Genomic DNA, 15,609 nt, shown 5'->3' on the forward strand with positions numbered 1-15,609 from the left:
AAGGAACTTGGCCTTTGATCTTCTAATGGTAATGATATTTAGTTTCATTATATAATAACGTCCACATAGCTACATGAACACAGCCACTAAGAAACCAGAAATCAGCATGGCTGATTACCCAGTGTGCTCACAGCTTCCTGTAAGAGAGGGACTGATAAGAACACAATTATAATTTCTTCACATAAAAATGTTTAGAATCAAATACGTTTTTAGAATAATATGAAAACAAAAGCTTTTAAGGGAGCCTGATGGTCCTTGTGGATAAACTGCTTTGTTGCATTAAGATTAGGTCATGATTACATTTTACTTCAAGCTTCAGATTTGAGTTAGGACTACACTACATGTATAACTTTATATAGCTTTATGGTGGTGATTTGAAAGAAAATGGCCCCCAAAGGGAGTGGCATTATTAGGAGATGTGAATTTGTTGGAGTAGGTATGGCCTTACTGGAAGAAGTGTGTCACTGTGGGGGTGGGCTTTGAGGTCTCTTATGCTCAAGCTATGCCCAGTGACACCGTTCACTTCCTGTTGCCTACGGATCAAGATGCTGGACTCTCAGCTCTTCTCGAGCACATGTCTGCCTGCATGCTGCCATGCCCACCATGACGATAGACTGGACTAAAACTGTAAGTGACCCTAATTAAACGTTTTCCTTTGTAAGAGTTGCCATGGTCATGGTGTCTCTTCATAGCAACAGAAACCCTAACTTTTCGGGGTTATTTATTTTTTTTTAGTTTACTTATCAATTTTATCATCTTATCACAATTAAGACTGTATATTCTTATAATGAAGAATTTGCTGAACAGGGTTATACAAAGTGAAAAAGCCTGGAGTCAACATTTGACACATTAGGAAGGTCACCCTGGTGCTCTGAGGCTCAGGGGTGAAGCAGGCTACTCTAAGAATTCTTCTGGCTGCAAGAACTTGGAAAGGTGATGGGTTACTATAATTAGCACAGTAAATTATCTGTACAATGGAAGACTACCATAAATCTTGGGGGCAGGAAAAGTAGATCTGTTTCCAAGTTTTATCTCTTCTAGTGTTTCTGTTAATATTAGTTTACCTGTATCTTGTATCTAGAACAGAAACTAGATAGCCTTGAGGAGGAGACTACTTCTCATCTACCTCTAGATGCAGAAGAGGAAGGTGTGTGTGTGCACGCGCTCACACATTTGAGTTCCACACACCACAGACATGTACTACTTCACGGGTTCACAGAATCTGCTGCAGCATACCAGCTGTTCTTGGCCCTTGTGGGCAGATGGCAAAAGATGGATTTGGGGTGGTATGGGGTATAATGTATCTGAGGAACATGGCTAAAGCTTTCTCTGTCTTTATTATAAAACAGATTCTAAGGCCAAACTCCAGTATATGACTTAATTACTAAAAGGGAACTGGGCCCAAGCCCTGCCCATACTTGGGTAGACAGATGCTAGCATCTGGGTCCTGAAGCTCCTCATTGGGCCAGAAAGAGGATCTGGTCTCTCTCAGATAAGTAGTTATGGCCCAGGGTTATCAGCTCTAAAAGCGGAGCAACTCACATCACCCCACCACTCTTCATCTACTTACGCTGGTGCCCTTGGCTGTATTATGGGAGGCCTACCTTCCATCAGAGTAACAGATGGCAGGGGTGGGGTGGCAGGGGTGGGGTGACGGGGATGAGGTGGCAGGGTTAGGATGGCAGAGTGGAGAGTCAGGCTGGGGTGTCAGGGTATGATGGCAGGGGTTGGGATAGCAGGGTTAGGATGGCAGGGCTGGGGTACAGGGTGGGATGGCAGGGGTGAAATGGCAGGGCTAGGATGGCAGGATGGAGAGTTAGGGTGGGATGGCAGACTTGGTAAGGATTATTAGTTTTATTTATTTGAGGGAAATTTAAAATGGTCCTAAAATTTCCTCAGAGGGCCTCCTGTCTATGCCAAGGGCTGGCCTTACAACCAGGAACAGTCAGGATCTATGGGGGCCCAGCTGGTTAGTGAAAGAGGTAAAGAGAGGTTAAACTTAATTCTTACTGAGTGAATGACATGTGGGCTGCAGCAGATTTTCTCACCCCAAACCCGGCTACATTCTCCCCTGCTCCTGAGGCTAATGCTGCTTTCTCTTGAGCCAGCTGACCCTGACATTTTATCTGTTAGCCACAAGAATCTCCCCTCTCTTGCTTTCTTTTGAGACAGGGTGTCACTCTAACTTATCTTTGGACTCAAGACTCTCCTGCCCCATCTACCTGAGTGCTTCAATATAGGCATGCACCATCAGTTCAACATAGTAATCACTTTATTTTTTTAATACTTGTTTTTATTAGGCTAGGTGTGGTGACAAATGCCTTTAATCCCAGCGCTATGGAAAGAAGAAGCAGGGGAATCTCTGTGAGTTCTAGGCCAGCCTGTTCTCTACAAGTTCCAGGCCAGTCAGGGCTATATAGTGAGATCTTTATTCAAAAAAATTTTAAGAATTATTATTTGTGTGTGTGTGTGTGTGTGTGTGTGTAAGAGAGAGAGAGAGAGAGAGAGAGAGAGAGAGAGAGAGAGAGAGAAAGAGAGACAGAGAGTGGATGGAAGAAGGGAGAGAGGTACATAAACATGTGGGTGCCAGCAGAGGTCAGAAGAAAGTGTCAGATCTCTTGGTGTTAGAGTTACAGGCAGCTGTGAGCTGCCCACTGTGGGTGCTGGGTACTGAACTCTAGTCCTCTACAAGAGTAGCAAGAGTTCTTAACTTCTGAGCCATTTCTTCAGCTCACATTTTAATTCTTGTAATTCAAATCTATCTGCTAGCTCTGGAGTTTTGTCCTCCAAGCATGGTATTCCAACTTTCTTCTTCGTATTTCTTTCTAATTTCTGCCCTAATTTTTCTATGGAAAAAATTTCAATATTAGGTCTCAGGTGGTGGCCTTCAACCATGATGGGGTATATGATTTAGTTATGGCCAATCACAGTATGACATTTTTTCTGGTTAAAGTGATATCTCTTTGCAAGTCATGTGATCTAAGAAAGATCAATGCAAATATTTCTCCTTGTTGGCATTTGTGCACACCAATCTTGGAATGCAATGAACTGTTCTCAAGATTCTTTTTCCTCCACCATCCGATTTGATAGAACAATATTTACCATTTTGCTTCTTTAATTCTTGCTTGACATCTTCATACACTTGAGAAAAGAGGTCCTCTTCAGATCTTGTTCCATCTAGGTAAACTGAGAAGTGAGAAATAGCAGTTCAAATGTGAACAGGCTTATTAGTAATGGATGCTTTGGCGTTTCTTAAAAACACCCATAGCTTTCACCAAAGAACCCAGAACTATGATCTACAGAAGAAAGGAGGGAGGGAAGGAATGAAAAGAGAAAGAGAGAGAGACTAAGCACTGTGTATATGGCATGCACTGTGTACCTATTTCTTCTACATTGGGACATTCCCTCCTAGAGGGAGGAAGGAGGACATTAAGACTCCAAAGTAAATGAACCTACTGGCTCATTGAGTTCTTGAGAGTTAGACTTACAAGGCCCCTTCCAAAGGTTATGTCATCAGTAACAACTGCTGGAGACAGAAGGCTCTCCCATGCCCAGTGCAGCCAATGCAGAGTCTAGGGATTCTGCTTTGAGGAGGCATTGCCATGGCGACATGGGCTTTTTGGTGATGTAATTGCCTGAGTCACCACGCTCCTATAAGTAACCGCAATAAACTCAATGGCTCACTAAGCTGGACGTGGGTGGTTTCTTTGGTTTGTTATTGGTGCCTGATTGACATACAAAACAAGTTCAGAGACTGCAGTGTTTCCTGTCCCAAAGAGGAGCAATTCCCCAATGCATGCCCCAACAATGAAGCTTTTACACTATGGGCCAGTCTGGACTTTACCACACACTACCCAGACCAGAAGTTACATATTTTCAATAAAGCTGGCATGAACACTTTTGCAGAAAGGAAAGGACCTGCAAGGCTGAGGGGGTCTGAAGAGAAGTTGCGTGTGGGGAAGCGTGAGTGGCTAGAGCAGAGGAAGGACAGCACTGGAGATGGAATTTCGGAGAAAGGCTGTGCCTTGCTGTCTTTATAGATTTTATCCCAAAGAGCTGGAAACCATGGGGATCGGCTGCATTTAAACAGGGTGTCCTCATTTTGTTTTTGTTTTTTCTTCTGGTGTTGTGATAACCAAAAGCAACACAGGGAAGAAGCGGTTTATTTAGCTTACATTTCCAGATCACAGTTTACTGAGGGAAGTCAGGGTAGGAACTCAAGGTGAGCCTGCCACAGGAATGGAGGAACGCTGCTTGCCTGCTTGCTGGATTGCTCTCTTCCTCGCTCTCAGCTAGCTTTCCTGTACAACCCGGGCTCAACCGCCCAAGGTGGCACTGCTCACAATGCATGGAGCCCCCCCTCCCCGACATCAATCATCCGTCAAGACAATCTGACACAGCGATGGCCACAGGCAGTCCCTCAACTGTGACTCCCTCAGATGACTGTGTGAATTTGACAGCTGACGTTAACTAGGCCCAAGACCAAGGCCAAAGTTGGACTTGCAGTTTAGATGGAGGGAGCGAAGGGCGTGAGAGGATGCTTCCCCTAGACAGACGACCCAGGAGCTGCTGGCGCAGCATAAACCTGCACAGCGCTGAGGTAGACTGCCCTTTCAGCACAGATGGAGGACAACAGGCTCCTTTCAATATAGGTGAGTCTCCTTTGCTCTGAAAAGTATGCCAGTCTGATCCCTCTGTCTTGGCCAACGGACTTAGGCCACTGTCTCCCTAAACACTCCAGGGACAGTCCGTTATCTCAGGTCCACGTATTCATATGGCCTCCAAATTGGAACACTGTCTCTCAGGTACCTCCATCTTATTTCCTGCAAAACACATGTCTAGCCCTTCTTCATATATGTACAACTCCTTCATGTTTTCTACCCCAAAACATCGCCTGTGGGTTCCTGGCATGTCTGGCATCCTGGGCACCTTCATGCCCTAGTTCTACTGAGTACTTGTGTTCCACAATGCAACCTTTAAATCTCTTCGGATCAGGAGAGATCTTACTTAAAAGAGTATGTATTGACCATGACCGTGTTTAGAGCCGTCTGTAGAGTGCTTCCCAGCTCTCCCAGGACATCCCATTAGCATTAGAGGGCCTGGCCCTTTCCTGTAGCAGTAGCAGCAGCGGCCCATCTTACCCTTGCTTTTCTCTACTACAAACACAACAGCCTATTCTAGGTATTGCTCATGCCTTCCCGCTGCTAGGTCTTTTCTCTGTTCTTCCTATGGTGAGGATGACAGTCATTCCCCCTAATTTAAGGTCCCCCACCCCCAGGTCAGCTAAACACATATGAGTTTAGTGACAGATAGCTTGCTCAAGTGACCTGGAGGTGGGCAGTCTCCCTGGTGCTCCACATCAGCGCTTACATGGAGGAAAGACGTGTGTGTAAGGTCAGACTTTTAATGCCGTTTCCTGGTGAGATCTCAGCTGGCTTAGCGCAGAGACTGGGTTTGCATCTCTGACCTTCCACTGCCACAGGCCACATCCAGGCAACAGTGGCTCAACAGATGACAACGTGGAATCTGACAAGCTTGGCAGGAACCACCAGGGGAAGAAGCCAGCAGAATCAGTTGCAGAAGAGGGGAACCCTGAGACTGCCTGAGCATCTCTTTAAAAACTCCTTGAGAAAAATGTTTTCCAAGTAATCCTTTCTGTACTTTGACATAAATGAGAAGTAAAAGGCCTTGCGAGAAAGAGGAGAGATACTTACTGATCTCCCACGTGATGGTGTTCATTTCTTGTCTGTGCTTTAAGTACATGGGCCACACGTGGCCGTCAAAGTACCCTGGAGGGTCAGGTGGCTCATATACCCTTGTACTGGAAAAACAGGCAAGAAACTTGATGTTGATATAAAATATGATTGACAAAGTAAATGAATCACAGTCAAGATAATGTAAAAATCACTCAGGTTAAATCTAAAGAGGGATTCAGAGTAATTTTTTTGTTGTTGTTGTTAAACTCAACTGTAGTGAGGAAAGTAGCGAAATGGATTTAGTTTTATGATTCGAACTGTATGCCTGTAACTCATTAACATTCATAGTTATCTTTTCTCTGTCTCTTGTGTTTTATAAAAGAATTATGTGACAAGTACAAGAAATAAGAAGCGAGATACGGACAGGCTGGCTTCCTCTCTTATTTAGCAGGTGGTCTCTGTGGGGCTAGCAGAGCATGGGCGTGGCAGGTGAGGAGGAAGAAGCCCGACAGGACGGCACTGGTCCTTCCTATTAGAGAAGTTACTGTACCCCAGGTGATAAAATGCTTGACTTCCGAGTTAAGGCTTGTTCAATAATGCCACTTTTCCTGTTTTCCCTACAGTTCACCTTTCGGATAACAATGCACAAGAAGGTCTCTAAACGTACCTCCGCCTCCTCTTACACTCTTCATACGGAACGGTCAGGAAGTAACTTCTGTTCCATATGGTGTCCAGTGGCCTAAGAACACAACACACTCAGCTCGCAAGGCTCTCTCTCCCACCCCCGCATTCCTTCAGGTTGGGGCTGGGGGGGACTTACTTATAATTAAAGAGAAGGAACCCCTCAATGATTAAAATGGGAACCCCTTGAGCGCTTTCCAAAGCTGTGGGTCCCTCAGAGTGCCCTGGGTTTTCCATCCACCGCAAAACAGCTGACATCATTTCTTCCATGTTAAGTGCTTCAAGCACTGAAACAAACATAAAACACATGAAATTAATATAGCAAACTCTTCTAGGTGGTTGTCTTTCTGTGATAAGTATCTTTAGGGTTCTGTATATGTAGGACATAACAGCATTTCGCTTACTCTTTAAAGGATCTAATAATAAATACTTTAAACACCCCATTAAAACACTAAGAGATATACTTGAGAGGTATGTCTGAGACATTTTTATTAGGAAAAACAAAGATGTACAAATGTGCTGAGCAGTGGTGGCACACGCCTTTAATACCAGTACTCGGGAGGCAGAGGCAGGTGGATCTCTGTGAGTTCAAGGCCAGCCTGGTCTGCACAATACTCAGCAAGTTCCTGGACAGTCAAGGCTACACAGAGAAAGAAATCCCTCTCGAAAAACCAAAAAAAAAAAAAAAAGTACAAATGTAAAATACGATGAATACCATGCCACTATTTCTAGCTGTAATTTTTTTAGATTGATGCATTTATTGGGTATGTGTGGAGGTCAGAGGACAACTTGAAAGGTTCAGTTCTGTTCTTCCTCCAGGAAATCCTAGGGATGGAACTCAGGTTGTCAGGCTTGGTGGCAGGTGCCTTTACTTTCTGAATTCCCTCCCCGTCCCGTCCCTCAGTCCCGACTATTGTAAGTTCCCAGCTGACCCTTCCTGATACTGAAAAATTAACAATTTATGGTACTGGAGACTAAATCCAGGATTTTGTGTGTGTTAGGTAAGCACTCAACCACTGAACTATACGTCCCCAGCAAGACCTTTAAAAAAAACTAAGTGAGGGTTGGAGTGAGGGCTTGGTGGTTAAGAGTACCTAATGCTCTTTGAGAGCCCTCATGGTCAGTTCCCAGCACTTACATGGTAGCCCGCAGCTGCCTGTAATTCCAATTTTTGGAAGACAAAATAAGCTAGAGATGCATTTGAAAGATAAATAACATATAATCTATTTGGACAGTAGCTATTTTTTTCCCATATGTGTGGTTTTTGTTTGTTTTGGTTTGGTTTTTCGAGACAGGGTTTCTCAGTGGCTATGGAGTCAGTCCTGGAACTCGCTCCGTAGAGTGGGCCGGCCTTGAACTCACAGAGATACACCTGCCTTTGCTTCCCAAGTGCTGGGTTTAAAGGTGTGCACCACCACCACCCAGCTGGAAAGTAGCTACTCTTTTTAATAGTAAAGGATCTCTTATAAATGACAAACCTTTTTTTTTATGTTTATGGGTGTTCTGCCTGTCTGTGCATGTGTGTTCATTGCCCACAGATGGCCAAAGAGAGCATCAGATCCCCTCAAAACTAAAGTTACATAGAGTTGTAAGCTGCCATGTGGGTGCTGGAAATTGAGCCCATCTGATAGAAGGGTTAACCACTGAGCCTACATTTCTCCAGTCCTACAAGAAAACCTTTTAAAAATTGTAGGATACAAATGTCATTTTAAACCCTGAAATGTGCACCCTCTAGTAGGACTCTAGAGAAGTGGAACAGGTATTCCTGATGCATGGTCTTCAGACCAGACCAGCAATTTGTCAGACACGAAAATTCTCAGTTTCATTCCTGACCACTGATCACACTGCATGCCCTCACGAACGTTTCTGCCGTAAATTCTCAGAAAAGTGTGGGCTAAATAAGTTAAGAGGGATAAGATTATTGAGATTTTCTTATAGTTATGCTGCTGGTTTGGCTAACTGCCACTTTTTCCAGGAAACTTCCCATTTCATCAAGGTTTACAAATCAGTCTCCTAAGTATTTCCATAACGGAGGGAAGCATGTGTGTACAGACATACAGACAGGCACAACATGAGGGCTTCTTTCCAACATCTGTAGAATGATTCCCATGTTTGCTGTTTGTAAATTGTGCCTCCCCTAATTATGTCTTGGTCTATTTTGTCTAACTTCTGTGGGGTCACTCAGATTCTTCCAAAAACAGGTTCACGTCTTTTCTCGAACGTGAAGTCTTCACTATTGCGTCTGTGAGTCCATGCTCCTCTTCCTGAAGCTCCCAGGTGAGATGTTAGGTCTTCTGCTATCACTCCATCTTTCTCTATGTCCTCCCGTTCAAAGTCATTCCCACCACGTCTTCAAGTTATGGACCTTTTCCTCTCATGTTTATTCTTCCACTGAGCCTACCTGGAGAGTTCCAGACTTGGGTTATTACACTTTTTTCAGTTACCAAATTTTTTTTTTTTTTTTTGGTTTTTCGAGACAGGGTTTCTCTGTGGTTTTGGAGCCTGTCCTGGAACTAGCTCTTGTAGACCAGGCTGGTCTCGAACTCACAGAGATCCACCTGCCTCTGCCTCCCGAGTGCTGGGATTAAAGGCGTGCGCCACCACCGCCCGGCCCAGTTACCAAATTTCTTCTTGGTTCCTTTGTCACATTTCCATTTCTTTCTTGGGGTTTTTAAACTCTTCTCCTGTTTCAAGTCCATCTGTAGGTACCTGGTGACCTTTTTTTTACAAACACACTTTCAAATCTCTGTCAGACAATTTCAACAGTGCCATCATAGAATCAATGCTTGTCAGCTATTATTTTTCTAATCCAGGTTGAGATTTTCCTGCCTCTTTGACCGACAAATGCCTTTCAGGTATGTCCTGATGATCTTGGGTGCTGTGTATTGTGGCTACTATTTAATCTTCTTACTTTGCAGCCAGTCACTCTGAAGTGTACCCAGGTTCAGATGGGCACCCTTAAAATACTAGGTGGGCAGGAGAGGGTTATTTAGGGGGAAAGATTCATGGCTGCTGAATGAGGAGCTCAATCTTTCACTGATTCCTGATGACAGCAGCTGACAAGGCCTGGGTGAGGAAGATGGAGGGCCAGCCTACACTGTTGTAGGGAGGCCACTTGTTTGTTACCCAGTCACCCGGCAGCTCAGACCCAAAATAATCACACAGAGACCATATTATTTAAAGCACTGCTTGGCCCCATTAGCTCCATCTTCTTATTGGCTAACTCTTACATATTAGTTTAACCCATTTCTATTAATCTGTGTATTGCCATGTGGCTATGGCTTACTGGGAAAAGTTCCCAGTGTCTGTCTTCAGCAGGGCTACATGACTTCTCTATCTGCCTTCCTTCTCCCAGCATTCAGTTTAGTTTTCCCTGCCTAGCTCTGTTCTACCCTATCAGGCCAAGCCAGTTTTCTTTATTCATTAATGGTAATCACAGCATACAGAGGGGAATCCCACATCACTACACATCCTACCCTGTCTCATTCTGACTCTGCTGCCCATAGTTTGGAAGTTTTGTTCACTGTTTGGCTCTGCTAAATCTCCTGTGGGTGATATAGAAGACAAGTCACTCCACATTGCTGCGGGCAGGTAAAAGTCTTGGGGTGTAGCCCTCCACTGGCCTGTGGACACAACAGGGGAGTAGATTTTCCTTTTGAGCCTAGCTAAAGTGGGATAAAAGAACACTGTATTCCGGTAGCTACCCTTGTTCTGGTTCTTGGTTGTAGGTTTCTTACTGCTTTTTCTGTCCATTGATGGTCTATGTCACATGCATTTCCAGAAGTCCCAGTGGTATATGGGAAGAAATAAAGAAAACACAGTGTCCTAGTTAGGGTTTCTATCCCTTGAAGAGACACTATGACCATGGCAATTCTTATAGTGGAAAACATTTAATTGAGGTGACAGCTTATAGTTATCATCATGTTGGGAATGGTGGTGTGTAGGCAGACACAGTGCTATAGAGATAAACAACTGTCCTTTATCTTGGCTTGCAGGTAATAGGAAGTGGTCTGAGTATCATACTAAGGGAAGTTTGAGCAAAAGAGACCTCAAGGCCTGCCCCCACAGTGACACACTTTCTCTAACAAGACCACATCTATTCCAACAAGGCCACACCTCCTAATAGTGTCACTCCCTTTCGGGGGGGGGGCATTTTCCTTCAAACTGAACTCATACCCACATGATCCCTTGAGTCACAAAGTCCTCAGCCAGCATGTGTCTTCTTTTTTAGTCTTCCTTTCTTTTATTGTATTGCAGGTTCTGGCTAAATGAACAAGGCTCAATGACAGGGGACAGGGAGTTAAAACATTTTCTACGTTTCTAGTGATTTATCCTTTAGTTCATGGAATCCATGTGTCTTGCTTCACACAAGATGGGATGATACTTAGGATATGCTTCAAAAAAAATGCAGATGGAGAAAGTAGGTCAGAGCAGAGAGGAAATACGATGGCCAAAGGGCTCATCATATATGAAACTGGGTGATAAAGTCATGAACATTTATTATAATTTTTTGTCTACCTTTGCATATTTTTGAAGCTGTTCATAAGAAAAATAATTTTAAGTAATTTAAAAAGTACTGTCTTTTCCTACTCACCCTCTATAGAACTGAAATAGAGTTTGCTATAACTTGAGCACCTCTATGCTCTAATTCACTTCTGTGTTCTATTTGCCCACTCGTTCATGTTGGTTAGTGAATTTGGAAATACATTAACAAGGTCACCTTACATAATTTTTCAGCAGCAGGGCAGGCACCTTCTGTGGTATGACTGTTGTCACTAAGGAAGATAGATACATATGCACACAGGGAAGATGCCACATGAAGGGAAAGGAGAGGCGGTGGCAATGCACCGAAGGCCAGAGTGTGGCACTGAATGTCTGTAGTAGTCCTCAACAGCAGCCAACCTTTCACCTCATATCCCAGCTTCCAGAACCATGGGCACAGTTTCCTTTTGTGACTAAAGCTGTCCAGCATGTTGTATATCTGTTAACTCACTTTTATAAACTGCCCTTTTAGTGGTTACAAAGATGTTGAGTCTACCTGGACTTACTTTACATTGAGACGTTTACCTGAAAAGTTCAATTCTTTTCTTAAAGATAGATTGTAAATGGGATGGTTGGGAAAAAGGAAGGGTGGATATGGGAGCAGGGAAGTATATATCTTAATTAAGGGAGCCATTTTAGGGTTGGCAAGAGACTTGAACCTAGAGGGGCTCCCAGGTGCCCAGGGCGATGTCCCCAGTTAGTTCCTTGGGCAGCTGAGGACAGGGAACCTGAAATGGCCCTATCCTATAGCCATACTGATGAATATCTTGCATATCACCATAGAACCTTCATCTGGCGATGGATCGAGACAGAGACAGAGACCCACATTGGAGCACCGGAATGAGCTCCCAAGGTCCAAATGAGCAGAAGGAGGGAGAACATGAACAAGGAAGTCAGGACCGAGAGGGGTGCACCGACCCACTGAGACAGTGGGGCTGATCTATTGGGAGCTCACCAAGGCCAGCTGGACTGGGGCTGAAAAAGCATGGGATAAAACCGGAATCTCTGAAAATGGTGGACAATGAGGGCTGATGAGAAGTCAAGGACAATGGTACTGGGTTTTGATCCTACTTCACGTTCTGGCTTTGTGGGAGCCTAGCCAGTTTGGATGCTCACCATCCTAGACCTGGATGGAGGGGGGAGGACCTTGGACTTTCCACAGGGCAAGGAACCCTGACTGCTCTTTGGACTGGAGAGGGAGGGGGAGAGGAGTGGGGGGAGGGGGAGGGAAATGGGAGGCTCGGAGGAGGCGGAAATTTTTTCAATAAAAAATAAATAAATAAAAAAGAAAAAAAAGATAGATTCTTGAATGTAGGGTACATGCATTCATGGTAGGAACATTTCAAGGCATTTGTGAGACATAGTTGTGTTAGTTTGTAATCCCATGTAATGTGCACGAGGGTGATTGATTTGTAGTGGTCCTGCCATTGGGTCATTACCCTTTATTAAAATTCTCTGTCTACTTTGGAACTGGAGGAAAGGTGATTGCAACTCTTTGATAACCTCCTGTTTTTTGGAAGGCATTCACATTCTTCTGGCGTTAATTCTACTGAAATGTTACCTTTTTATTAGTTAGTTTACAAGAACTCCTCAGTTCATGGGAACAATAATGCTCTGTCACTGCTTCAATTGTCTTTTCATTCTTTCTTTCCCCAAAGTAGTTTCTTACTTTAGGAAGAAAGGAAGAGAAGAAACAATGTATCAAGACTGAAACTTGACATAGAACTGTCAAGAAGGGACTTAGTCTGAAAGGCACTGTGTGTCTGTAAGAACTGTTATGTAACACCAAATCCGCAGATCCTTAAAACTGGAGATAGAGAACATGTCTTTTTGGTAGAGCCCCCTCGGTTGGTCTACAGACATACTAAGGATAGTCTGTTAATTATAAAAGACAGCAAGACCACAAACTCTTATTATGCTAGTCTCTGCAGGAAAAGAAATGCTTTCTGGATGACTTTAATTCTTTGGCTTCCCAACAGAATCAGCCTGGGTCAAGGGAACGAAGTGAATCTAAAAAACATTCCAAGGTTTTCCAAGTAGCAAAACACACAAACAAACAAACAAACACACACACACACACACACACACACACACACGCTTTCTGGTGCTTTGATACTGGGAAGGGAAGCTGAATGCATTAAAGCTAGTCTGATGTAGATGAAATATTCTAGTGGGTGAGCCTCAAAGTCATAAGCATGGCTAGTCATATGTCAGAGTCAGGGATGGACAAAAAGATGACAAACCTACCCTGTCCTAGCTTCTGGGAAAAAAAAAATCTACCATCCCAGTTCTGAGTCTGAAATTTAATTCTCTGGGACAGATTTTCTGTTTACTTAAATAGTTGGCCAGAGATTAAAAAAAACCCTACAATTGCAGGCTTAAAATACAGCAATATTTAAACATTCAAAACAAATTATTCGTGTGTGTGATCATGTGCGTGCATGCATGCATGTGTGTGTGTTTGTGTGTGTGTGTGATGTGTTGGGGGGCCTCCATGCCACAGTATTTTTGGGGAGACCAGAGCCTGCTCTGTGGAGGCAGTTTTCTCCTTCCACCTTTAAAGGTTCAAAAGAATCAAATTCAGGTCTTCAGGCTTGTGTGACAAGGGCATTAACCCAAGGAGCCTTCTTGCCCTCCCTATATAACATTTAACTTTATGTTAAGAGAGAAAAAGAGAGAGAGAGAGAGAGAGAGAGAGAGAGAGAGAGAGCGAGAGAGAGAGAGAGAGAGAGAGAGAGAGAGAGAGAAGAGAGAGGTTTGCGTTTGAAAAGCAAACGAATATAAACTCATACTATTTCACACAGGACTCCACTTACCATCATACCGCAAAAATCCATTTTCATCTGTGTCTATCTCAGACTCTGGCTGGAAAAACAAACATAGTGGTGGGCAGAAACGATGCAATTATACAATTAAAAAGATAAGCCTTTAATAACTGCTTTGGATAATGATGGGCAGAGCAAAGCCGGTCACTGACACATGGTGCCACCTAGTGGGCAGGTAACACTATTGCACCAAGTCTATCCTTAGCCAAAGCTTTTGGATATCATTAACTTTGTTGGTAAGCCTTTTAGAGTCAGGTAGATCGTCTAAGAAGCTTCATATGTACCTTGAAAAAGTCGTCCTGAGATATTAGGCTGCAATTGGGAAGGTGTTTCTGCAACTTCTTAGCCAGTGTTGTCTTCCCGCCATTTGTCACACTGAGACAAGAAAAAGCAGGAGGTTCAAGGAAACATTAGGGAATAAGGAACATTCAAACTATTTTTTTAAAGGAATATTTAAAAAAATATTTACTACCTGAGATAAAAATGCTTATTTTCACATATTGTGTTTTGTTTTTCAGGCAAAATCACAAGTCTGAAAGATGATAAGCTGTCCTAATAGTAAGAGACAAGTAAAGGATGGAGAGAGGCAAGTAACAGGTAAGTGAACTGGAGACACCATGCAGGAAGCAAAACAATGTTCTGACTGTTTAAACAGCTCTGGGTTCGAGACACACCCCAGAGAAGTCTTGTGCACACCTTCCTGCAAATTTATAGACCTGCCCATGGCCACTGTGATTGCTTCAACCCCACAAGAAAAAAGAGGAATGGCTTATCAGAAGTCCGCCCACGCATGAGCCCACATTTCCTGTGGCATGCTCTCTCTCTCTCTCTCTCTCTCTCTCTCTCTCTCTCTCTCTCTCTGGAGCCCATGTAGAGGCCCAGGGTTAGTTCTCCATCAGGTCAGTTGTTTGTTCCCTCTGGCTGGACTGTGACATCTGGAGGCACAGATACCCAACTAACTTGGTGTGTCCTGTTTCTTACTCTCCGGCATGTGAGGGGCCTTTCTCTAGCCAATCTTCCCTTCCTTTTTGGGTTTTTCTTTTGAAGAGGGTATCGCTCTGCAGTCCATGGTGATCCCCTAGCTGGGTAGCCCAGGCTGTCCTTGAATTGACAGTGAACCTTTTGCCCTGACCTCCTGAGTATTGGGATTACAGGTGTCAGCCACCATGCCTGGCTTATTCTATCATTTTGGCAAAGAGGTGATTAGCGCAGAGCTCAGTCGTAGCCAAAGGGTCTGTGAAAGAAGTCAGGGTCATTGTGAATTTGGAAGAAAAAAGATTACAGCATTTTCACTAAAATCTAACAGGAAATCAGCAGTTCCTTTTATCACAAGTAGGACTGCAGTAGTGATGATGGTTGTGACTTGGGTGTCGGCAAGAACTGCACCCCTTTGCAGGCTGAGCTGTAGGAGGGCAGGTATTCTGAAGGATCACAGGTACTCATTATTCCAAACTTACATATGCTGTTTATTACACTAGCAATGAACTATCACAAGGCCACAGATTTATGTGTAAGTACTTTACAGCTGTATCTTAATACAGTTGATTTTCTTTGTATTCCTGTATTTTAAGTCACCCCGAAAAGAGGGCAAGATTTCACCACACATCAAATGTTCATAGTACAAAGCTCCTGATTGTGCATCTATTGGCAAGAACCCATGACTAGTTCTGGGAGAGATCAACATGGCAATGTTTATAATCTAAAGAGAGAAATACATTCATCAGGACTTGTGAGGCTGGGTATGGTGGTGCGTGCCTTTAATTCTAGTACTCAGGACCCAGAGGCAAGTGGATCTCCTGTGAGTTCAAGACCACCCTGTTCTACAAAGTGAGTTCCAGGGCAGCAAGGGCTACTTAGTGAGACCC

General features: G+C 43.8%; 1 protein-coding gene across 4 annotated transcripts in view; it reads right to left on the minus strand.

Annotated features, from left to right (window-relative positions):
- Positions 1 to 15,609, minus strand: part of Nmrk1 (nicotinamide riboside kinase 1) — a 31,451-nt gene that overhangs the window by 9,204 nt on the left and 6,638 nt on the right. For all 4 annotated transcript variants that reach the window (XR_009057562.1, XM_057777609.1, XM_057777611.1 and 1 more), the window contains exons 3-8: positions 14,029 to 14,119; positions 13,736 to 13,784; positions 6,517 to 6,664; positions 6,364 to 6,435; positions 5,715 to 5,821; positions 3,103 to 3,186 (exon numbers count right to left, since the gene is read on the minus strand). Coding sequence is in view for 3 of the 4 variants with exons in the window: in XM_057777609.1 (XP_057633592.1) it covers positions 3,103 to 3,186; positions 5,715 to 5,821; positions 6,364 to 6,435; positions 6,517 to 6,664; positions 13,736 to 13,784; positions 14,029 to 14,119 (551 nt within the window). In the remaining variant the exon portion in view is untranslated. The remainder of the gene's footprint in view (positions 1 to 3,102; positions 3,187 to 5,714; positions 5,822 to 6,363; positions 6,436 to 6,516; positions 6,665 to 13,735; positions 13,785 to 14,028; positions 14,120 to 15,609) is intronic.

This window comes from Chionomys nivalis, chromosome 8 (genome assembly GCF_950005125.1).
Source record: "Chionomys nivalis chromosome 8, mChiNiv1.1, whole genome shotgun sequence".
NCBI lineage: Eukaryota > Metazoa > Chordata > Mammalia > Rodentia > Cricetidae > Chionomys > Chionomys nivalis.